Below are 25986 nucleotides of genomic sequence, written 5' to 3' on the forward strand. Positions count from 1 at the left end.
ATATACTCAGATGCAAGGTGAAGAACATCAAGAACTGGGTAAGAAATAGAAGAATAGAATGTAACGATCATATAAGCCGAATGACAACAAATAGAGTAGTAAAGACGGCAAGAGACAATTCGCCAATAGGAAGACGATCAGTAAGAAGACCCCAAAAACGATGGAGCGACAACTTACTGGAGGCACACTGAAAAACAGACAGCCATTTGCCGTTTTTTACGATTCTCATGAGATCAATAAAATTTATCACTTCCATTAACCGGTCGCTGTAGAATTTCCATTGTTAGAGCCTAAGGTGCATCACACACCAAAGCCGAGTCGAGCCGGGCCGGGTAAAGCGATGTGACGGCAGGCCCGAGTGAAATCGGCCTGCGTTCGCATTGAAACCGATTCGCTATTAGTTCAAGTTAAATCAGCCTCATTGTCGGTTGAAATTATTTAGTGCAATAATAATGTTATCAACTCTGATGAAGACGATTCTACTAGATAGTTCTTCACTTGATGACGAATGTGTGGGAGAACGAAGGCGATACTGGACTCGCAATATCAATAAAGGTCAAGAGACTAGTGGACAGTTCTTAACTCTATACGAGAAGATGAATAAAGATTTTGGAGATATTTTAGAATGGGTACCCCTACAGTTGATTATATACTGGAATTCATTTGTCCATAAATCGTCAAAAGAAATACGAACTACAGACAAATTATTTCATGTGAAGAAAGGCTGATGGTGACTATTCGGTAAGTAACCAAGATTTTAAATAAATTTTTAATTACTTTTAACTTTGTATTTTTCTTTATCTACAAGTGTAAAGGGGTGTAAAAACAACGTAGTTATATGTTTTTAAAAATTGTATTGATAAAAATCGGTAAACAAAAATAAGAACAAATGAAGTGGCCTAAATAGTATTTACAAATAGGGGCCTATTCAGATATTATACATATATATTTAACCTATATTTTGTCATCGGAAAAAGTATAAATTAAAGTTGAATCGTCTCCTGAATTGGCATTACTGGGTTTCTGGTTATTCTCAATGTCCTTCACTACAATTTCCATAATTTTATTTTTCAGAGAAACATTTGTGAATTTATAGGAAGGCTGCTAATGGGGTCTTTGAGGGTCATCAGAAAATGATAAGTTGAATGTTTCTCGTCTTCTTTTCTTTCCATTGATTTCATGATGTCCAATTTTTCTTTTTTGATATGCAACCTTTCTCCTTCTTCTGCTGCAATACCTTTGCCTTTTCTACCTATACTTGAATTTAAAGAAGTTGAAGCTGCAGGAGATATAGAGACACCAGTTTCGATATGCAACCTTTCTCCTTATTCTGCTGCAATGCCTTTGCGTTTTATACCTACACTTGAACTCAAAGAAGTTGAAGCTGCAGAAGATATAGAGACATCAGTGGGCGATTGTGGACAACTCATCCCCCCTCTAACAATAGACTCTGTTTCACGATGGGGCTTATTTCTTGAGGTAGTCACTGATTCATATTTATTTGAGTAGTAGGGGAGAGTCCCACAGTACCGGCCGGCATACAGTACCGGCCAGTTGAAAGTTCTACAAACCTATAATAGATGGTACGGTGATGATTATCGGTATTAGTGCTAGACACTCCTATAAGTACAAGCCCAGCGCGGTGTCAACTTGTCGCGACAGGATTCTTGTCAGTGCAAAGATTTGTGTTGGGCATCATAGACGTACACTGCATATTTAAAATTCTGTTGGTGATTTTCAACATTTAAAGATCCAGTTTAAAACAAATAACTCCTGGTATGTATAGTGTACTTATATAACTATAAAAAAGTATACTTTAAATTAATATTTGTGCGTTTGTTTTTACCTGTAAACAAACTTTTTTTTTTTTTCGTTTCCTCCAGTACCGGCCACTGCATTGTCCTGCAGTACCGGCCAATAATAAAGTTCGTTTTTAAAAGATTTCTTTTACTTACAGGTACGCAAAAATGCCAAGTGATAAAAATAATGTTCATGTGAGGCAAAAAAAGGGCAGCTGGGATCCTGCGAACATGCGAAAAGCCGTGGAAAAGGTACTGAATAATGAGATGAGTGCACGCCAAGCTGCCGAACGCTATCAGATACCACGAACTACATTGAATGACAGAGTAAGTGCTATTAAAAATAATAAAGAGATATCCATTGAGCCAGTTATGGGTCGTTTTCACAATACTTTTTCACCTGAACATGAAGAAACATTGGCGACACATGTTAAAGACTTGGCCAATAGACTAATGCCTTTAAACAGGCAAGAATTTTTACGTCTTGCTTTTCAACTGGCAGAGAAGTTGAAGTTACCTCACCAGTTTAATAAAGAATGGCAGGGAAAAACTATTATTATTCTTTTATGAAAAGACATAGTGATTTATCATTGCGGAGTGCTGAATCAACGAGCTTAATGAGAGCAGTAGGATTTAACAGACCTCAGGTTGAGCGTTTTTTTGATGGTTTAGAGACTTTGATACAGAGGTTTAAATTCACTCCTTATAAAATATGGAATTGCGACGAGACTGGTGTCGGCATTGTCCAAAAACATGCCAAAGTTTTAGCTACTAACAACCAAAAACAAGTAGGAAAACTGACTTCAGCAGAACGTGGAAAGAACGTGACGGTGCTTTTTGCAATGAGCACTGGAGGTCAATTTGTTCCACCATATTTTATATTTTCATGAGTCCGAATGAATGAAAGACTAATGGTTAACGCCCCAAATGAGAGCGTAGGCGAAGCTCAGCCAAACGGCTGGATGAATGCCGAATTATTTTTAAAATGGAGGCATCATTTTGTGCAGTATTCTAATCCTACAGCCGAGAATCCAGTTCTCCTGATTTTAGATAGACATGCGAGTCATAAGGACTTAGATGTTATTAAATTTGCCCGGAAAAATAACATCCATATGCTTAGCACCCCACCACATACGACCCATAAGCTACAGCCACTAGATCGTACGTTCATGAAGCCATTTAAATCTGCTTATAATAATGCATGTGACTTGTGGATGAGATTAAATCCCGGTATTAGAATCAGTGAATACGAGATTGCTGGTTTAGTTGCTTCAGCTTTTAATCGAGTTTCTCGAATGGAAATCGCAGTTAGTGGCTTTCGTTGCACAGGCATACACCCCTTTGATAAAAATGTCTTTAATGATTTGGACTTTATTTGTTCTAACATAACCAACATTACAGAACAACAATCAACGTCAGAATCATTGCCTTCATCTTCCCAACTGCTAGAAGCAACACCTTCAACATCAGAACCGTTGCCTTCATCTTCCCAACTGCTAGAACCAACATCTACTACTCCTGCTCCTGATCTCGTAGCCCATATTACAAATTCTGTGCATTCCCACAACCAAACTACTCTTGCTAATGGAGAATCACAAATTGCTTTTTTGCGGCAATTAGAATCTCAAGAAGAAGCTACAATTGACCTATCCACAGACAATTTTAAAGCTGCACTTACAGAACTCTCACCGGTTCCTGAGGCTTCTAAAAGAAGAGCAACTGCCCGGAGTCGTAAAGCTGAAAAAAGCGAAATTATAACTGGTTCTCCATACAAAAAAATGCTGGAAGAGAAAAAAGCAGGCAAAACAAGCGTCGAATCACTTAAACGAGGGAAGAATTTACTTGTGGAAAATGACGTTAACAAAAAAAATAAGGTCCCAGGAAAATATGTTCAAAAAGGTAAAAGCTTGTTGTCAGGAAGATATGTTAGTAAGAAAAGTAGGAAAAATAAAGATGAAAACCTACCTCCTCCTAGCAGACCGGTTGAAGAAGAGACAGTTTGTCCTTTGTGCACTGAATCTCATGAAGAGGATTGGATACAGTGTGGAAACTGTAATATTTGGGTTCATGAGGCTTGTGCGAACATATCAGAGCTATCCAAACAATATATTTGTGATTTCTGTATTGTTTAATTGGTAATATATTTACTGGCCGGTACTGGAGACCAATTTTATAAAGTTTGATTTTTCCTTATCTTTAATTTTCATTAATAAAGAGATTATTTTGAAACATTATGATTGTTTATTACTTTCATTGACAGCATAATAGTCCTTTCATACAAGACAGGAAGTATTAAACATGTACCTTTTAGCATTTTGATTTTTTTGTTGATAAACCTTAAGGTGACGGTACTGTAGGACTCTCCCCTATCTGTCATATAAGTTTTCAGAAGTTAATGAAACTGATGAGGCAGTTAGTTTTTAATTTTAAAGAGTAGACCTTTATTCGAGATTTTATCTAACACCTGACTTCTTTAAAAACAATGCTGCTCAGTAATATCGTTCATTTTAGAAGTCATGGATAGGTTTGGCTTTTCTATGGACTTATTCTACAGTTCCAAGTTCTTGTTTTAATCCAACTTGATGTTCCGAGACCAGGTTTCAGGTTTTTGCTATGCAGGATTCATTTGATGCGTTTCATTATTAATTTCACTAATAATTTTGAGAGCACTTGTAAAAAACTTATTGGTCTATATGATGTTAATTCTTCTAGTTTATTTCCTGGTTTGGGAATCATAGCAATAGCTAAATTATAACTGATTTGAAACATAGTTTAACGTTATTATTGCGTTAAAAATTCGTAATGCTGTATTAATCCTTTCTTTGTTAATGTTTACAGTATCTTGCCTGTTATCAGGATTCGCTGTCTAATATATTCTCTCAAAAATTTAATTCTTTTGTGAACCACACCACTCCTTTCGCATAAAAGTAACCTATTATTTTCTTTTTTGAATTTAAATCCTAAATCTCGTCAACACTTTCCAAAGGCTAGTCCTCTTAATTTCAGAAACTTGTCTTTCTCTTATTTTGGCCAGTAAAGTATCTAAACTGGCATATTGATTGTTTTCAAGCATTCGATACAAAATATTGCAAGTTTTAATTTTTCTATATCAGGTAAGTCAATGCTCCTAGAATGTTTATATACTCAGTCTGTGGTACTCAACCACAGTAAGATCTTCTTGAGAATCTCTGACAGTCTTCATTACAGTTTTTACCTTACTTTCACTTATCACGAATGCGTCATAAACGCGTTGATTTATACATAATAATGTCTTTAAAGGTCCACCATTGTCTTTTTCCATGGTAAAGTATTAATGCACATTTGCAATTAATTCATCAATATTCAACTTACGTCTAGGCATGATGGTCACTTGAAACTACACGTTTGAATTACAATATACTGAGTTTAGATCAATATGACAGAAACTTTCTAACTGTTGTGCTTGGGAGGTAAAATATAATATAACCGCTTACAAAGATCCTAAACACATTAAGCAAATTAGCCTAATGATCATTAGGAAAGCCGATTGTAATTTACTTATGTTTGATAAAAAGTTTAGAAATGATTGGAAACCGTACATAAACAAATTAAAATGTTTCCCCCAATTATTTTATTTTTAGTACTTTAGTATTTTTATTTGAAAATAAAAAGTTAAATATATTTACCAAAACCCTAATTTTAACCCGTAATCGCATACATCTCAAAAATGGTACATTCTAACAGACCTATGGTCAATCTAACCACCACTATTTAAATTCACAAAGTGTTGTCGCGGTAGTATTTGATTCAAAAAAAATTAATAAACAAGTAGGTGAAAGAAATTTACGTTAAATAACATTATGCAAGAACACTATTTATTAAAAAAAATGTAACAAAATATGCAAAACTTTGAACAACGGGTTAATGGCACATAGTATATTTATTTTATACCTAAAATTTAACAAAGTGTTAAACATTATGGAGAACACCAGTGCCTTTTACTACAACGAAAGCTTCTCTGCAAATTCCGTTAATCGTTTAGAGGTTGGTTAAATGTACTGTAGGTCTTTAGGTTAAACACAGACAGGGCGGTTTGCGCCGCGTCTGCGCCTCGTCGGCTGCCGCGCGGCTTAAAACACATTAGGCGGTTTAACAGTGGCAGTAGTTTTACCATTGTATTCGGTGTTGTCAAATTTAGTCGAGTTTTCGACGTAGAATGGTATAATTATGTCTCTAGAATCATCTAGTGAAAGTGACGACGATTTGTTTTTCCTAATAAGTGCAAGTTTATTTTATATTAGATCAAAGAAGAAGAAGAAACGCAGGTATTGGATACATCCCACAGTAAATGAACGAAAAAATAAAGGAATGTTTTACACGTTAGTTAAAGAAATTAAAGATGACCCAGAAAAGTTTTTAAATTTTATCCGAATGTCTAAGCAATCTTTTCAAGAGCTATTAGAAATTATTAAAGAGGTATGCTCAAGAAATAACACCCATATGAGAGAAAGCATATCACCAGAAGAAAAACTAATAATAACACCAAGGTAAGTTAACTAAGTAGTTGTCACATACTTTTTAAGTATCTAAAATATATTTGTAATTTTAACTCGTTGACTGCGCATGTTTTGTGATTTTTATTATGTATGCATTATTTATGTGTTTTGTTTATTTAGCTTTTAACAATTTTTCTCCCGTTTATTGTATTGTTTTTTAAATACAAAAAAAATATAGGAAAAATACATTTTATAAAATAAATTTTTAATTTTAATTAATTTATCGATATCTATAGCTTCCATAATCTATAAAAAATTTGGCAAACACTCACAAAAGCAACCAAATAAAACCGCTGCAAAACAGTCACACGTCTGTGTTAAAGCACGAGATATATTTTTCTGATGTGCCGTCAGAAGTCATAAAACCGCCGACGGCGCATGGTACTCAGCATAGGCCGCGCGGCGGCCGACGCGGCGAGCTGACGAACGACGGCTCGTCTGTGTTGCACAACATAAGTACCATAGACGAGAGACCGCTTTCAACACCGACGCGGCGAAAACCGCCCTGTTTGTGTTTAACCTTAGTCTACCTGTTGATTTCGACAAAATTATACAGTCACAGCATACTATTTGTACTATTGTACTAAAGCTGTGCATACAGCACAACAATAAGAGGCTGTTTTAGGATTAATCTCATTATACTATTTGTAAATTTATTGTATTTAAATTTCATTTGGGAAGGTCATTTAGTACCCTATTTATTTCGTACAATTTTTTCAATAGTCATGGATGACATCTACCTTTTCAGTGTTATTTCTAAAAGAATACTAAACTGATGACATTAAATTAAAAAAATTAAATTTCACATTGCTAAAATTTTATATTTTTTAAGAAAAGTTTTGACATATCACGAGTTTTATGCATAAAATCGTTCCGACTTACCTTCTGTAGATGAATGGACTATTAAGAGATCATTATATAGAATATCCGGTGAGAATGTTGAAGAGGGTGTTAAAACCTCTGATTTCGGTGACTCATTTCCAACTGTGGTAAAGTTTTCGCCCTTACAAGCCTACAAATAATTTAATTTAATAATAAAGACGTATAGTACATCCACTAATAATTTTCCAACATAAACATGTCTCATTCTGGTATCAAAGAGACCGCCTTTCAAATCAAGGTTGTCAGACATATTTCCTAAAATTCCTAAGGTTATATTTAAAAAATATTCTCTATTCCCTATTCGTTATTATTCAATTGCTAGTCAACGAACGACACTCTTAAAAAATAATATAAACATATTCTCAAAAAATATATATATATATATATAAATTAATTAACTAGGTACTAATATTTCCATGGACTCTTCACTAATGAATTAAAGCAACCGTGAACTTTGTATATATTACTTATATTCTAAGTAATTTTCGAATATTGGCAACATTGTAGTCTGGAGAGAATTTGAACGTTCGACGTTGCCCTGTTGGTGAATTTAGCGGTAATACTTTTATAGATATAATGATCGACTTTTAAGAAATCAGACAACTTAGAATCCAAGTTCTCAAAAACGGTTTCAAGAATTGTATTATTTTTTTCCAAATTTCATTGATTTTATACCTTACCCGGAAACATGAAAAATTGCAGATATATTAATAATGGTATTAAGGTTATATTCACTAATTTTAAACTCATGCATTATGGCAACAGCGCGAAGCGCAAAGCCGTAAATTCTAATGAACACCTGTTTGTCTGGCTATGACACCCTAAAATATTTCCTTTTGCAGAGGCGGAGGCTTATTATAAGGTATAGGTAATATAAGTTATAAGTAATATTATATTTTTCTAGGATGGCATTTTTTAAGATGCATCAACTTCTGTGTTATCAATAAATAATGACAATTATGTTAATGACAGCTCTGAATTAAAAAATAAAGATTTGCACGTACAATCCCAAAGAATAGTTTTAAATATGTATGAGTGTTTGAAAAAAGAAAATATTGGGATGGCTGATAATGCAATTGTTTCGAGAATTCATGTATTAAAAAAATCGGGTATAAGACGATATATACAATTATTAAATTAGGCACAGTTACAGATCATTCCTTAAAACGAAAGCGACCAAATAAAAAATTGGGTAGGATTGACACTGCTGCAAAAGACGTTATTCAGCGAACAGTTTACAATTGATAATGCAATTGTTTCGAGAATTCATGTATTAAAAAAATCGGGTATAAGACGATATATACAATTATTAAATTAGGCACAGTTACAGATCATTCCTTAAAACGAAAGCGACCAAATAAAAAATTGGGTAGGATTGACACTGCTGCAAAAGACGTTATTCAGCGAACAGTTTACAATTTTTACAAAGAAAATAGAGTGCCTACTTTAGAACTGATTCGTGAAAAATTAAGAGATTTCCCTGAATATAATTATATATTCCGCCGAATTCAGTGATTGTTATGGATAATGCGTCGGATCATTCCCGCATATTAAATAAAATACCTAATAATAACACGAAAAAGGACGAAATTTTAAAATTTATGCAACTTAAAAACATCACTGTTCCTAAAAAGATTCCAGTAAAGAAAGAATTAATTAGAATGATCAAAAGTCGGAATTTTAAAAACGAATACGTTATTGACACCATTTGCAGCAGACACGGCCATACTCTTTTGCGATTACCCTCATACTATTGCATTTTTAATCCAATTGAAATGGTTTGGGGTACCGTAAAAAAACGATTGCGAAAATATAATCAGTCACCAACATTAAGCGCAATGGCCATTGAGAATATTCGAGAAATAATTAGTGGCATTAATAGCGATGTGTGGAAAAATTGCGAAGCTCATGTTGTAAAAATAGAAAACGAATATCCTGTTTTACCGGCAATAGCACCAATAGTTATCCAACCTGGGAACGATTCGACTTCAGAAGACTCTGACGATTCTTTTCAGTCCTTCTAATTAATTTCTTTACAGCTATCACGATGCATCTTGAACACTAGTATTCATTATTATACAGTGTGTCGCATTTAAGATGAAGACACCTCTATATATCAGCTACTAAAATACATACAGATTTGACATTTTGCACAGTCATACATGTTGATAGTGCACATTTTTTTAAGATAGTCATCTGAAATTTAAATTTTAAACGCGGCTTACTGCGAATCCACAAACAGGGTAAATTTTCGATATTTTGCTTCGCGTTAGAGAAATCGGAAAAACTTATTTGGAAAAGTTGTTCCACTTATTGTAACCGCGCATACCAAATTTCATGACAAAATTCGCAATTTTAGTTTTTCAGTATTATTTGTAATCTCGATCCTAAATCTACAATTGGCTGTCTAAAGATGCATCTCGGGACAGCCAACTGTCTGTTTTAGAATCCTGACTACAATTGAAGAGCTTATTTCCAAAGTGTCTTACATCCATATAATGAAATCCATGAAATTACAGATTTTTATACAAATTTAACATACAAATTATACAATTTTACAATTTTCATATGCACTTTTAAATGGTAAATAAGAAGTTGTTTTGGTACATATAACTTTATTCTAGACTTGAAGAAATCTATAAAGTTTAAAAAAAGAAAATTTAAAAAATCGAAATTTTGGATTTAAGACACTTTGGAAATAAGCTCTTCAATTAATGAAAAAAGTAAAAGTGCGAATTTTGACATAAAACTTTGTTATGTGGGGTTATAATAATATTTGGAACATCTTTTCCAAATAACTTTTTCAGATATCTCTAACTCGAAGCAAAATATTGAAGATTCACCCTGTTTGTGCATTAACAGTAGGCCGTGTTTAAAAATTAATTTTCAGTTGACTATCTTAATTGCTGGATAGACAATCTTTTAAAATTTTCTGACAGAATGAGCCATTATTTACAGATAATTGTAAAAAAATATTATGGTTTATGTAAAAACTAAATAATAAGTCCAATATTCTTATAAATCACTAAAATTAACAAGCTTTAATTTGAAAGAATTAATTTGTTATTTATTCGATGTTGTGAGCCCGCTCCCATTTGAAAAAAAAAACTGATTCTGTCCTTTGAAGAGTCCTATTCAAAAATGCCCCGTTTAAACAAATCGAAGGTTGAAGGGTGCCGGACATTTTTGCCGGAAACAATTCAAATTCAAAAGATCACCTTTTTCTGCTACAAAAAATATTGCTCCGATTTCTCACCAAAATCAATGTTGATACTTTAGTTTAGATACTCTTGAATCTCAAAAATACTCATTTACATATTTTTCAAGCCTCGAAAATGCATATTAGGTATCGCATTTTTCGGATTTTAAATCGCCTATATCTCCAAAACTATTAACTTTTGAGAAAAATGACATAGATTTTATTTAGAGTCACCCAAAAACCTAAAAAATATTTTTTGGAGCACAAAAGGTGGTATTTTGAATTTGTTTAAAAAATTGTTTAAACAATTTCTGCCCAAAAATTGAGAAATTTTCCTGAATATAATTATGTAAAAATTAATAAAAATTATATGATTTTTCTTGAAATATGCGTTTGATAACTGATCCCTTTTCTTAATTTCCACGCCAATGGTCGGCATTGACATCAAAGAATCTCAAAAGCCGACGCTTGGCAAATTGACGATGGAAAAAGTATACCTCAACAGCAATTGATAAATATAAATATATCATCATTATCATCATCATTCTCAGCGAGAGTAGTTCTGAGAGTATTCTACCGAGTATGGTGTAGCCTCCCTTACATAGTCGTTCTTTATTTCTACTCACGATTGTCTAATATTTTCTTTTCTTTGCCATATTGTAACCGGCTTGTTTCCTTATCTCATAGTCCCATCATAAATCTGGACGTCCACTTGGTCTTTTGATACCTCTTCGATACCACAGTGTAATTCTAGTGGATTATCTATTGTCAGTTCTTATAGCTAAATATCCTGCCCACTGCCATTTAAAGATTTAATTCTGTAGATTACATCAGTGACCTTGGTTTTCTGTCTGATCCATTCCATTTCTTTGCGATCTCTCGTTGGTATACCCAGCATGCATCGCTCCATTAAACTTTGAGTGACTTCACTATTATTGCTTTCTTTAGTGTCTAAATTTCGCAGCAGTATGTCATGATCGGTAGTATACACTGATCGAATACTTTTTTCTTCACGTGGAGTGTCATCGTGCATGTGAATATAACTGCAAGTTTACCAAAAGATGCCCAAGTCAGTTTTATTCTTCTGTTGATTTCTGGAAGTAAGGAGCCAGATTTATGTATTAATGGTCCTAGGTATACATTTTTGTGCTGCGTTCCAGGGGTCTGGTATGCGTCTTGATCTTAGGCAGTTCCCAAATATGCCTGCTAAGATTTTGCAGGTTTTTTTGCCAGCGTATTTAATTAGTTTCACTCCTTTTTTTTTAATTTATTTTTGTATTTGTCAATTCTATTTCTTACGGAAGCGTTGTGACCGAGGAGCAGAAAACAAATAGGCTCTAAATTAGCGTTTGGCACTTTATTATTAAATTGTAAAATACAAAACTGATTTTCTCGCTTGGCGGGAACCATTCCTTCTACTTCTGTCATATTTCTTAAAGCTTACACGAAGTATTTCTTAAGATACTACAGGAAGGACTTCTCGTATATCTTCTTGATTACTAATCGCTTCTTCAAGTGTTTCAGGGGTTTAATATTTTTTTTATTGGCTTTGGCTTGAAACCTCTAGCCACGTAATTACATATAAATATTAGTATTCATTCATACAGGATTGTATAAGGAGAACACTTTTCACGCTCAGGGATTCATCAGAGCGGCTTTATTGTAACAAACAAGACATAAACCACGGTTAGGTAGGTGGGCAACATATATGGTAAACATACAAAGGAAATGTTCACGCATACGATCAATTTTACACTCATACCTTTAATTTAATTTTTATAAGAAATATCATAATTGTTTTAAAGATTTTTATATTGTCTTCACTTAATAGAAGATTTACGTTTAATGGTGTACTTAAACCCTCTTTTATCAATTCTTTTAGCAGCCACGTGCTCACACCCACATCGGTCTGTTGGGAGAACTCCTATTTTGTGTAGATGTTTCGGAAAACATCCATGATCTACTTTTAATCTTAAGACATTTGACACTGAGTTTCTGCTTAGTGTGACATCTTTGTAAAATTGTTTTACATCTACTGTTGGTTGTAATTTGTAAAAATTAGTGCCCCTGCTTTCACCAAACTGAATCCATTGTCTGTTCCATTTAAATTTAATATGTTGTTTGATATAGGCAAGTAGGTCACATGTGTTAAATTCTTCTATCACCATATGTGGGTGCTGTAATGGATTTTTAGCTAGGTATAGAATCAGCAATAGTATTGCCAACAATATCTGAGTGTCCCTTAGCCCATAGAAATTTAGTACCATATGGATCTGATAGTTTTAGTAACTGTTGAAAAATTTCTAATATGAATATATTACTATTTATTGTGAATTTACAGTTTTGCAAGGAGTGTAATACTGACAGTGAATCACTGCATATGACAATTTTGTTCCACTGGTTTTCATAGCACAATTCAAGGGCTTTGTATATAGCACATGCTTCAGCAGAAAAAATGCTGGATTGATTATTTAAAATAAATGATTTTTTAATCTTCATTTTTAGTACAAAGTAAGCACTGGTTGTACATGTTGGTGATTTTGACCCGTCTGTATAGATCACAATATGATCTGAATAGCCACTTAAGATTAAGATACAATCTTGGGTAACATTTTTCATTTTAAAGGGTTTTTACCCAAATATTTTGGTGGCTCAGGCATGGTAACCTGTATTTTAACCTGATGATGGAACAGTTGTTCCGAAAACGTTCGTGCTTGTAATGTTGCCCTTTTAAGGGTTTTTATGAAATAAAATATACCCACATACAAAGACTAACCTCTTTCTTTTACTTAAGATTTCTTTAAGAGTAGTGTAGCAAAATTCCTTTTGGTATTTAGAGATAATAATATTTGTAGCTAGAACACTTGTTAGATGTGGTATATCCAACGATTCCCAGATAAGATTACAAGGGGAATTTGTTAACTTCAGTTCGTTGCAAGTTATAATTGCTCTTGCAAGTGGTGGAGAGTTTTTTTTAATGAAGTATGTAGATACTTCGCTTCGGGTTTAATATATTTCGCTGTAAAATTTAGTCACGAATTGTATTATTTCATTTCTGTTTGTAATAATTTCTGGTGTTTTCGTTTGTTAGAGCAACGATTTGATTCTTCCCAACGATCAATGCTTTTCTTGTTTTCTTATAGTTTTTTCTGTTTTAGATTGAATTTTCTACCAGTTTTTCATTGTATTTTCTTCTTGTCTTCCTTAATAATTTTTCCTATTATCTTACAAAGGTCTGTGCATAGTAGTTTCTATATGTTGCTCCCTACTTTCATTTTCCTTCTTTGTTTTAGCATTATTTTGGGTTTATTAGATAGTTTTTATATTCATTTTGTTGTTGCAGACATCTAATTTCTTTGGCACTATCAAGGATGATTTCCATTAATTAAGAGCTGTCGAGTTTTCTTTTAGATTGTTAATATTTATACAGATTACTGTTGGTTTTGCGATTAATTTTGTTTCTAGTTTTAGATCTAGAACAATTTTTACTCTGAGGTCGCTGCCTGTTTGAAATTTATCTTTTACACTTACAACTTACACTGAATCAATCTTGTTGGTCTGAATTAAGTCAATTTCGTTCTTAGTGATTCCATTTGGTGCTACCCAAGCACCAAATATATTTCTATGTTTTAAAATCCGCAAGACAAATAAATTCCTGTAGTTGGCTGTATACCATGTATCACAAAAATTTTATTTAAAAAGTTCCTTTATAAAAGATATAATAAAAACCCTATCGGGCTACATCACAGAACGTTTTCGGAATAACTATTCCATCATCAGTGCTATCTGGATGTACATGTTTGAGGCCACCAAATTTGTGGGTAAAAACCCTTTTAATGTAGTTTAATTAACTTTGAATTACATCTTTGATAATTAAAAAGTATGATATTTAAATTACAAAAAGAATTAATGACATGTAAGTGTAAGGCTCCACTGGGGTTGCTAGTCCTCACAGACACTGCGTCTACACTTCGACTTCGAAATATCCGATAATTAGTTTGGCTTTGCGCAAGGTACAATAAATGCAATTTTTAATCATTAGGCAGTTGACGGAAAATACAGGAATAAAGAAATAATCGCTCATATGGTATTCATTAATCTTAAGAAAGCATATGATGGAGTGTCTTAAGAGATTCTGTGGTGGGCACTCAATAACAAAGAAGTCGCTCGTAAATATGTAAAGATTGTAAAGCTGGATTTATAGTTTGACGGAATGTAAACGTAGACGAACTAGAAAAAGATCAACATAGAGTTTTGTGTACTCTTATTTATAAATGAACGTAAACGCATAACGGAACGTAAGTGAAACAGACTGGAACGGAGGAGTTGGTCAACTTTCATCTTTTACAGTGCGGTACTTGCGTTTGGACAATCAATTTTTTGAACGGAAGTATTTTGTGCTGTCAACTAAAGTAAATTGTCCGGCTCGCCCTCCATTTTGTAAAGTTGTTTATCAACATTATTCAAATTTTGTTGATTATTTGTTACAATTTATGGTAAGTTAATAATTTATAAAATAATGCCCGCATCTGCTGTCTTCATCTTTAAAAAATAATTGTAGGCATTTTCTATTTTTCGGTTCGGTTTATGGGTCTTGTTTTATAACGTATTGGTCATCTAATTATTGCCCTTCGAGTTTTTTCCAATGCCACTGCACACAACAGCAATCCCACAGCACCAAGGAGCATACTTTTGTGTATTTCATAATCCATTGTAACACGCAAAACGGATAAATATTATAATAAAAAATAATATAAATACACACAGTTTGTTTATGATTCGTATAATTTATAGGTTATGTTTAATTTCGGTTAATGTCACTCATTCATGGTCACCAACTCTAGCCACTGTTTCTACTCATGCGCAAAAATTCCACTCTGTCGATTTATAATTTGACATAATATTTGCAGTCCGTTTGTTACGTCTCCAGTGCGTCTACGTCTACAGTTTGTCAAACTATAAATCCAGCTTATGAGACACGTATGAGGAAGTAACAACTAGGGTTAGGACAGGTGAGGGAGAGACTGATAAATTTCACGTGAAAGTAGCATTGCAGCAAGTCTCGATGCTTAGTTTCAATTTATTCTCGTTAGTGTTGGATCACATAACAGTGAAACTACAGGGAAACATTTCAGGTTAGTAAGAAATAAGGAAATAATGATAATAGGATATGCGAACTTAATAGATACTGTTACACTACTCAACCCTATCTAATGGTAAACTTCTTACTTCGAGAACAAAACAGTAAAGCATGGTCCTTTTCTTACAAACCGCCTGGCTTTCACAGCATTCTATAGTCAGAATCCAGAAATCTAGGCAGTAAATTTTTGGAAGTAATAGTGATGGTTCATTGCTATTGTAGGTCTTCCAATGGCGTACGAAAAATTTCATAAGAAGTTACGACAAAGCTACTTGTATTAAATAAATATGTACCTATTTATAATTATGTTAATTTTAATATGATTATTTTTGACATTTGGGTTATTATATATATATATATATATATATATATATATATATATATATATATATATATTAATATACATGGTGTTTGGTAACGAATGGCCATAACTTAATCTTAGATTCCTGAGAATAAAATAGGCCGATTTAAACTAACTTACTTTAGTACGAAAGTTGATAATAACCAAAATAAAGGGGGTCAAAGTTAAACATTTATTTTTAAATATTTCGTTATAGGCATGGGATAACAACACGAAATTTGGTAAGCTGGAGTTTTTTGGGACGAGAAATCAAAATTCGCCACTAAAAATGATGAAGGACGCCACATACATCTTTCAGTGCTCGTTTAATACGTTCAATTTTTTTTATCTCCCACTCGACATACTTTTAGAATCAAAACTTTTATTCTCTTAATATTTTTACTTAGAAAATACATACTACATCCCTGTACAACCCATTTCTTTTTATTATTGTTTTATAAATTTGAATTAATTACAATAAATAATAATTTTATTTTAGAAGGTAATAGTTACACCTCCCTAAAACCGCGATAGTCGGTGAAAGTCGGCTACTCAGGTATTCAGTTGTTTTGCTATCGAAGTAAACAGTGGTGTGATGACGATGAGTAGAATATAATTTGCTGACGTCACGTTGCCCAGCAACCGTCGATTCTATTCGTCGTTGCTACGCAACGTGACGTCAGCAAAATAGTATTCTACTCATCGTAGCCCCACCGCAGGACATGGCTCACATATCGATTAGATTATCTAAGCAGTGAACACTTATTTTACTGTTGTGAGTAATATGGAAAGTGAAAGCAGTAAAAGTAAACGACGTCCAAATTTTTCGATGAGAGAAAAAACTATTATATTCAATGTGTATTGTGGACTTCGTGAAAGGAATAAAAGTATGTCGGTCAACGATGTAGTTACCCTATGTAGTGATTTGACTAAAGTTTCGACGAGAATTGTATACAGAATTGTAAACAATTTTAAACAAAATGAAGGCAAATTGAATGATGGACCTGTTGAAACCATTGAAACCAGAGGTAGAAAACGCATTCAGCTTGAAGATCATACCAAATATGCTATTCGGAGGAAATTCCTTGCTTTCTTTTTTCGGAACGAAATCCCAACCTTAAAGAAAGTTGAAGTTGAAATAAATTCCGATAATTCAATACCCAAAATATCACGACGTGTTTTATTGCGAACATTAGAACAAATGAACATTAAATATATAAAAAGAAGCAGGAATAGTGTTCTTTTAGAAAAAGATGAAATTGTTTTGTGGCGGAGAAATTACTTACAAAAAATCCGAGAGTATCGTCGTGAAGGACGAAAAGTATATTATTTAGATGAAACTTGGCTAAATCAATGTCATACTGTCTCAAAGTTGTGGCAAGATTTGGAAATTAAAAGTCGTCGACAAGCCTTCATTGAAGAGCTTTCATTAGGATTAAAAACACGAGCGGGTAAAGGACGGAGGCTCATAATAACACATATAGGCAGCGATTCGGGTTTTTTGGACAACGAATTTTTACTATTCGAATCCAAGAAAACCAACGATTACCATGAGGAAATGGACGCTCAAAGATTCGACGGTTGGTTTTCAAATATTCTACCAAGCCTTGAAGCAAATTCTGTCGTTGATATGGACAATGCGTCATATCACAGTCGACGGTTGGAGCTATCACCAACGACTGCCTGGCGAAAAGGTGAAATAATCAACTGGCTCTCTCAAAAAAATATACCATTCAATGACAACATGTTGAAAGTACAATTATTAAACCTCGCGAGGATACATATACCCGTTTTCAAGAAATATGCAGTCGATGAAATGGCTCGTGCAAACAACATAATTGTACATCGCCTCCCTCCTTATAATTGTGAGCTGAACCCTATCGAGCTTATATGGCCTCAAATAAAAAACCAAGTGGCAAGGGAAAACTTGAGTTTTAAAATGGAGGAGGTGAAGTGCTTGTTAGCTACTGCCATACAAAATGTCACACCTGAGTATTGGAAAAATTGTATAAGACACACTATAAAAGAAGAAGATAGAATGTGGGACTTAGACACAAGAGTGGACATTTCGGTTGAACCATTAATTATCAATGTAAATAATATCGCGATAGCTCTTCATCAGCCAACGAGTCGTCTTCATACAATGATTCCTGTGGAGGTCGAACCATTTTATTAAGATTACTTTCGTATGTAAGTAAGTTTGTTTTGTTAACCTAGTTTTAAAACTAAAATACATTTTGTACCAATATACTTTGCTCTTAAAAAAAAAATTACTTCTTATATATATATATATATTAGGTATATTCGATTCGATTTATTTTATTTAATTATAATATATGTGTGAGTGTTTATATGTTCACTAAAAGTAAAAGTTCACTTTATGTAATCGGCAAGTTCAGAATTGGATTTTCATAATTATGTAAATTAGTATATTTAAAATATAAGTAATTCCTATGAAAAGAAACCTTTCATTGAAATAACAGCAGGGTAAATCTCTCTACCTCCCTTTTTGATAATTAATTTTTGTAACAAACAAAAAATGTCATTAAAAAAAATTATAGTTTGTCATTAAATGTCATAGCAAGTTTCTTTGTCTCTTATGTTTTGTACAAAATTATGGAATTTGAAAGTAAGTGTTTTTTTGTGATAAGAAGTATACACTTCAAAATTAAATATAAGTCTCATATCATATTATATTAAGATTAATTTTTAAAAGTCACTGCAACAGTGTGAACGATACGCTACTGAATGCTAAGCTAGCAAGTCGATGAGCAATTTATCTGTCTCTATATTATGACAACGTTGATCTACTATTCCTTTCTACCGGTCCCAGAATGCGATGTTGTCATGTATGACTTTTACAAAGAATATTATCGTACTTTAGATGTTTTCTATATAAATATAAGTATTGTATATAAATATAATATTATACATAAATATTGATGTTACTAAATACATTTTATTATATACCTTAACAAATACAAAACGATCATTAATATGATAATTTTGCTGCATGGCAATGATAATAATAATAGTCTCCCGTTTTATAGGGCCTTAGGTTTTATAGTAGTCTGCTATATCTAGGGCCTACGGTATACAAGGAAGGTAACATGGCCAGTGCTACGCTTCAACCGCCTATTATTACCCCTGGTTTTACCCAAGGTACTCATTTTATTCAGGCTGAGTCGACCTGTGGCCTATAGACATTTTTAAAAATGTCTAGTTGTTCTTGCCGGCGGTAGGATTCGAACTCCGGACCACCGGCATGCGAGGCAAGCATCCTACCACTTGCGCTACGCAGGCCCTTATGCATGTCAATTATTAAATGATAAATTGCTAGAATATCTATCATTACAAACTGGCAACGATGTTGTTGGTTTATCGCATTCACAGTTCGGAGAATTTACTGCCTACAAATTTGATTCTCAAGTATAGAGGGTTCACGAATGGTCGCTAGCGACAAGGACCAGGTAGGCGCTCTGATTCTAGAGCATTCCAGATAACCGTAAATTAAATATATACTTAAAGAGAAATCTTTATGGTAAAAAGTTATTTTAAATAAATCGGTGTATCGCATAAATTGTATAATTAGTCAATATTGTGTTTTTGGTTAATTATAATGAGTGTAAATAAATATTTAATAAATTAAGTGTTGGAACATTTTAATAATAAATTAAAAGACTGTAAATTAAAATAGTAAAATCGTTACAATACACTTTTTAAGAACTTAACTGGAAAATGAACGAAAATGTTGCCTTTCATTACATGCAATGTAGATATTTAGAAAAAAATAACCATATTTTACCTGAAACACAAACATTTTTGGTTTATTGTTGAGACCTTTACTATCTTTAAATGCTAACCAGATATCTTTTGTTAATATTTGGCCATCCTTGGTGAGTAAAAAGTTTAGCTCTTCGCCATGCGATAGGAAAAAGAGTATTAGGCAATTATAATGGGTGAAATCTGTATTGGAAACTAAAAAAAAGTTAATTTTGCTGAAGATAATTAGTTTATCTCTATATATTATTTAATTACATACCTCTCAATAAAACTTGTTTAATTTCTTCAGTTGTCTGATCCGTCAATATATTTTCCTTTTCAATATTAAATCCTAATCTCTGTAAGCATATGACTAGCTCGTTAACATCTCTTGTAGTTCCTCTTCTTGTTTTAATTTCTTTATCCGCGAATGTCTCCTGATTAAATATTAATATGTACCCAGGATCATCTCCTGTCCGCTCATACTCAAATTGATCTGTGCGTAAATGTTTGCGCTCGACAAATTTCTTTACGGGTAAATCGTCTACAACTATAGAAAACATCTAATAACAGAAAAACTAATAAAAACAGAAATAAAAGTAGAACAATATATGGAAGTAAATAATGTTGAATTTGGTTGCAAATGTCAGTTTATTTTCAAAGAATAAAAAGAAAAATAAAAAGACTTTCTCACAATTGATTTGTTACTGTAACTACGACGACAGGTTTTGGGCTTTTTAAATACGTGTCAGTTATAGTTCTTTTCCATCATATTGATAGCACACTATGTATGCAAATCCTCAACAGGTTAAAAAAACTATAGGCGTCACCCTATACTTGTTTTGAAATAAATAAAAAAAATTAATATTTTAAGATGCCGTCAACAATTCATTATCTTTTAAAAAATCTTCTATAAAATAAGTGTCCAGTAATCTCACTATACCTTTTGTGTGCGTAAAAAACGTCGGTATATATGTCACACGATTATTGTTAATTATACACGGGTGATTAACGAGAGAATTCAATGTTTCACGAAATAAATTAATGTAAACAGTAATTTAAAGGTGATTATTGTTTTCTATACAAGTTATCGCCTGACACAAAAAGAATACCTTCTTTGAACGATTACCTGGAATTACTGATAAGGCTTCACTAATGATAGTTTAAGTAGTTTTTATGCCACATTACAGCTTATGCCAATAATATAAATTAGAAATTGTTTGCATCTTCCATTTAGTTTGTAGATGTACATTGTTCATGTCTTACCCACCTACGTTTTTGGTGTCGATATTTTGTTATTTGCATTTAAAAATGACGTCGACAACAGGTTTTATCCCGGTTAAGTGTAGTTTTAAAGGTGCCTTCAGTCTAAGAGAGAAAAATATAATATTAAATGTACACGGTGCACTTGTACATCAACGCCCTTTAAGTAATGTTCGTGAAATCGTTAACATGTGTTCAAATAGGACAGGGGTTGGAGAAGCAACAATTTATAGATTCCTAAAAGAAAGAAAAGGAGGAACTGTTTCATCTCCCAAGAAGAGTGGAGGGAGTAAACCCTTGGAAATTGAAGAAATACATAAAAACATGATAAGACGCAGCGTCCACTCATTTTTTTTTTTAACAAAGAATTTCCAACATTGGACAAAATCCAAACATTAATTAGAGAAAACGAAGAGCTACCAATCATAAGCAACAAGAAATTATGGGGACTATTGGGAGAGATGGGATTTCGTTGGCAAAAGAATAGAAGAAAATACATTTTAATTGAAAAAGATTACATTGTATGTTGAAAACGAGATTATCTAAGAACTATTAAAAAGTACCGAGAAGAAGGGAAAACAATTTTTGAAGTTATACTTCTATACGCGCGCTCCACGTTGGAAATTTGTACGGGAGTGAATCGCTGAAATCATTACATATGTAAGATAATGAGTAAGAGAGAGACAGAAGATATATTTTCTCTCTCTTCCTCTCTCGAGAATAAAAATGTTCCTTTTGTATATATATTTAATATTATATATATTCTATATAGATAATATTATATATATAATATAATATTTATTATTATTATTTATGTGATATGTTTTGTATTATTTATTAAATGTTCATAATTATTTTAGTCTTTTGTATTTCAAAATAATAATCTCAATAAATCACTGTATGTCCTAGAACTGTCAATTTTGAAATCCGTTTGTGTCATGTCTTATTGGCAAATATTTTACGTGTTTGGTTCATACGCTGGTGGATGTGAGTTCGAATCCCAATATGAATTTCCTTTTTTATTTTTGAAATATTTAAAAACCCCACATTTAATTTTATTAAATATATGTAATATACGCAAAAATGCTAAATTTTAAAATAAAATGAAAATTTACAACATAATCCGAGTTGTTGGTTTTTGAAGTTATACTTCTATACGCGCGTTTGACTGTGGAAATTTGCACGGGAGTAACAAGCCTCGTTAGGCATGTTAAATTATAAATTAAAACTGGTAAATATCTCAGGAAAGTTCAAATGTGTACTTATATACACAACAAACAACAATTAAAAATTGTATTTGTCAATGTCAGATAAATTGACAGTTGTATCACTAAACAATATTTTTTTTATTAATATTTTTATCATGTAAACATATGCGTAAGTATATTACGTATATTGTCATTTTCAAATACTTATGAATATTGCATTTTAATTTGTATTGTATTATTATATTTAATTATATTGCAGTGTATTGTATTGTATTTTTATATTAATAACACAATTAACAATGAATTTTACTGCAGAGTATGTGTAAAAAAATTTTTTTGCATTCAAGTCCTTTTATACTTACTTATATGAAAATAAAAATATATATTTTCATTAAAATATTGATTCAATCCTTCATTTACTTACTATACTCCTATTACTCCTATAAGTTAAATGTTTATATACAGCAAACGATGCACCATATACCTGTATACCTAACTCTTTTTTGCTTTCTGCTAAAAAGTAAAGTTCGTGTAACCTTCTGGCTAAGGTCTAGTGTTAGGGTTTTCAGGTCGCGCAAGCGCCCCTAACATGACTTAACGACTACTTTCGTAGCCGGGACCGACGGCTTTACGTGCCCTTCGAAGCACGGTGGCAGCTCAGTTAAATTATAAATTGAAAATTTTGTCGGTGCCGGGATTTGAACCCAGGCCCTCCAGCTTGTTAAGCCAGTAACATAGCCGCTGAGCTACGGCTGCCACAGGCTGCTTTCTGCTTTCTCTTACCTATAGCATTACATATGTAATGATTGTGCAGATTTACTCCTATATAAATTTGTTACGACGAACGCGTTATAGAAGTATAACTTCTACCGGCAGTCCCACTGGACTGCCACACCCGTTTTTTTTTATTTGGACGAGACTTGGCTAAATGAAGGTCATACTGTACCATATCTATGGGTTGATACAAATGTGAAAAGTTTAAGTCAGGCATTCATCGAAGGTGTATCTACTGGAATAAACAATATTCCCGTTGGAAAAGGACGCAGACTCATAATAACCCATATTGGAAACGAATACGGTTTTGTCAATGGTGGATTATTAAGAATATTTTGAGCAAATGTATGATTTAAGTCCAAAAAATTCTGTCATAGTCATGGATAATGCTAGTTACCATTCAAGACTAGCAGAAAAATTGCCAACAACGGCATGGAAAAAAGGAGAGATAATCGAATGGTTGGATAAACCCGCAATTAAGTACAAGGAGAATTCGACAAAAAAAAAATTATTACCTATTGTAAGGCAACATAAAGCAGCTTATAAAAAATATATAATTGATGAAATGGCATTAAACCGTGATGTAATTATTTTACGTTTAGCTCCATATCACTGTGATCTGAATCCGATAGAAATATATGGTCTCAAGTAAAGGGTGAAGTCGGACGCAACAACAAAACTTTTAAATTAGAAGACTTACAACAATTATTAGAACATTCCTTATCAAAAGTGACTCCAGAAAATTGGAAAAATGCTGTTAGTCATGCTCACAAGGAAGAAAATAAAATGTGGAATTTGGATAATATGACTGATGCAATGCTGGAACCGGTAATAATTAACATTGGAGTTGAAAATTCCTTAGATTCTAAAGAAAGCAGTGAACCTGAAATGGAATTTAATTAAAATAATATTCATTTTTTTACAAATCGGCCCCTGTTACGGCCACAAATTATTTTATATATAACCAATAAAATAAACATCTCACATTTCTTGCAAATTCATTAGTACCTATTCTCCATCACTCCGACACTGGCAACTTTATTTAGGGATTAGTAACCCTCAAAACTATTGTATTCTATTCTGCTTCAACCTTTATACCTGGTGGTCATACTCAATTTAAAATTGTTTTCCTATATACTTCTGTAAACTTGTTGACAAATATCTATTTTTCATTGAGTCACCCGTATCAACAGTTTAGGGATTTGCATACATAATGTGCTATCAATATGATGGAAATGGAAATGGAAACAGATATTTCAAAGTTGAAATTGTATTTCTCAGAAACCTTTTATCTATAACGTTATTATGCGTAAACTGTTAGCTGTACATGCATTTTGAAAGCAGCAAATTGAAGAGAAAGGCTTTTTTATTCGAAATATTTTCGTTTTTAAACGAATTAAAAAAATACAATGTCCAACGACCCTTAGAACCTGAGTTAGCCCTTTCTTATTTCTCGATTTTATCATTTCAAAAACTGGAGACATAAATTCTAATTTATAAAAGTCGCAATATCTCCAGAAAATTTATGTATTTTTTTAAATTTGGTATACCTCGTTGCATAGATTATAAACATTTAATTAGTAATTTGGGGAATTGTTTATTTAACCAAGTAATTTGTTTAAACTATTTAAAATGAATATTTATTTTGCAAAATTTTACTTTTCTCTTATTAATATTAGTAGAAACATAGAAGAGGTTATGAAATGATAGGTAACTTAAATATTTATGTATTATAGTTAAAAACAATATCATTTAACAATAAAATTTACAAAAAATTAATTTTTTATTTGAAAATTAAATCTATATGTGTTAATTTCTCCTGAAATATACTTATTATTTTCAAAATTTTTTCATTATAATTGTGTTACTTTTCCATCTAAATTACCTGTTTTCGCTGTTAGTATTTAAAATAAAATAGCGATCTTACATTGTTTACATATTACTTATAAGAAAAAATTATGTTTAATGATTTTCATAGTCTGTTTATTACATATTTTTATCACCAAATTTATCAACAGCAGTTGTTAGATACCTTTATCAACCAGTGTCATGGAAAAATATTCCCTGGTCTACAAACCCTCAACGGAAGATGAATCTATAACAATCCTGCCTGCACACTAGGACAATGCAATCAGTATCATAGATTAAGTCCAATATAAGGAAAAGAAGTGGAAAAAAGGAAGAAAGAGCAGCGGCCAAAGTGAGAATTCTAATTAAATTCTAATAAAGAAAAAATGGGTAAGAACAAAACAACCATGAGAACCCATAAATGAATGATTAGTAAAACTCATCATAAAAATACGTAGCAGGTAAATATTGATATTGGGATCATACGGCCATTCTGATAACAGTCCGGTAGTAGAAAAAGAAATAGGTCCAGATGCTGTCGTTGCATATGCGGTAAAGGTAATTTTCGTTGCAAAAGCGGTCAATCCAAAATATTTTGGCAGGTAACGTTGCACTTGCGATCAGACATTTTACTTAAAAGCTAGAAATTTAAGAAGGTCGTAAATTAGTAACCACCCGAGTTATTAGCAGGCCCAGTCGACCCTATTTAAATATTTTAATCCGCTTATCTATATTTCGAACAATAGGTAATGAAAACAGTAATGACTAAACCACAATAATCGCCTCATTACGGATTTTTGGAAAGTTTGTATTGGCCTAATTATAAAGGTTGGGGGAGAATTACCAAAATCTAAATATTAAAACAAATGCATATTATTTGTTTATTGTTAGTTTGAGAGATTGTTTAGTGTAATACGTAACAACTTTTAATAATGGAAAATTTTGAAGTGATTGAAACCACCAAGGGAAATCCTTCTGCTCTTCACGCTGGATATCAGTATCGAAAATATAGGAAGAATCAGGAAGATGTTGTAACTTGGGTATGTGTAAAAGAACGTCACCACAACTGTAAAGGGAGGATGAAGACAAAACTGACGGAATTACTTGAAGTCAACCAACACACCTGTGTCTCCGATGTAGCTCTCTTAGAAGAAAAAAGGCTACGTACATTTCAAAAAAGAGAGCTCGAGAAGAAAACACTCCAACCCTAGACATTTACAGGGAATAGTTCGAAAA

At 32.6% G+C, this 25986-nt stretch overlaps 1 protein-coding gene across 2 annotated transcripts in view; it reads right to left on the reverse strand.

The window, feature by feature from the left end:
- Positions 1-25986, reverse strand: part of LOC140448122 (caspase-7-like) — a 31812-nt gene that overhangs the window by 2676 nt on the left and 3150 nt on the right. The window contains exons 2-4 of one of the 2 annotated variants that reach the window (XM_072541200.1): positions 19938-20207; positions 19701-19873; positions 7217-7346 (exon numbers count right to left, since the gene is read on the reverse strand). In XM_072541200.1, coding sequence (XP_072397301.1) covers positions 7217-7346; positions 19701-19873; positions 19938-20207 — 573 coding nt within the window. Of the gene's footprint in view, positions 1-7216; positions 7347-19700; positions 19874-19937; positions 20221-25986 lie in introns of both variants that reach the window. The other variant, XM_072541208.1, reaches the window with a different exon arrangement.

The sequence above is a fragment of the Diabrotica undecimpunctata genome, chromosome 1, assembly GCF_040954645.1.
Source record: "Diabrotica undecimpunctata isolate CICGRU chromosome 1, icDiaUnde3, whole genome shotgun sequence".
In the NCBI taxonomy this organism is placed as follows: Eukaryota; Metazoa; Arthropoda; class Insecta; order Coleoptera; family Chrysomelidae; genus Diabrotica; species Diabrotica undecimpunctata.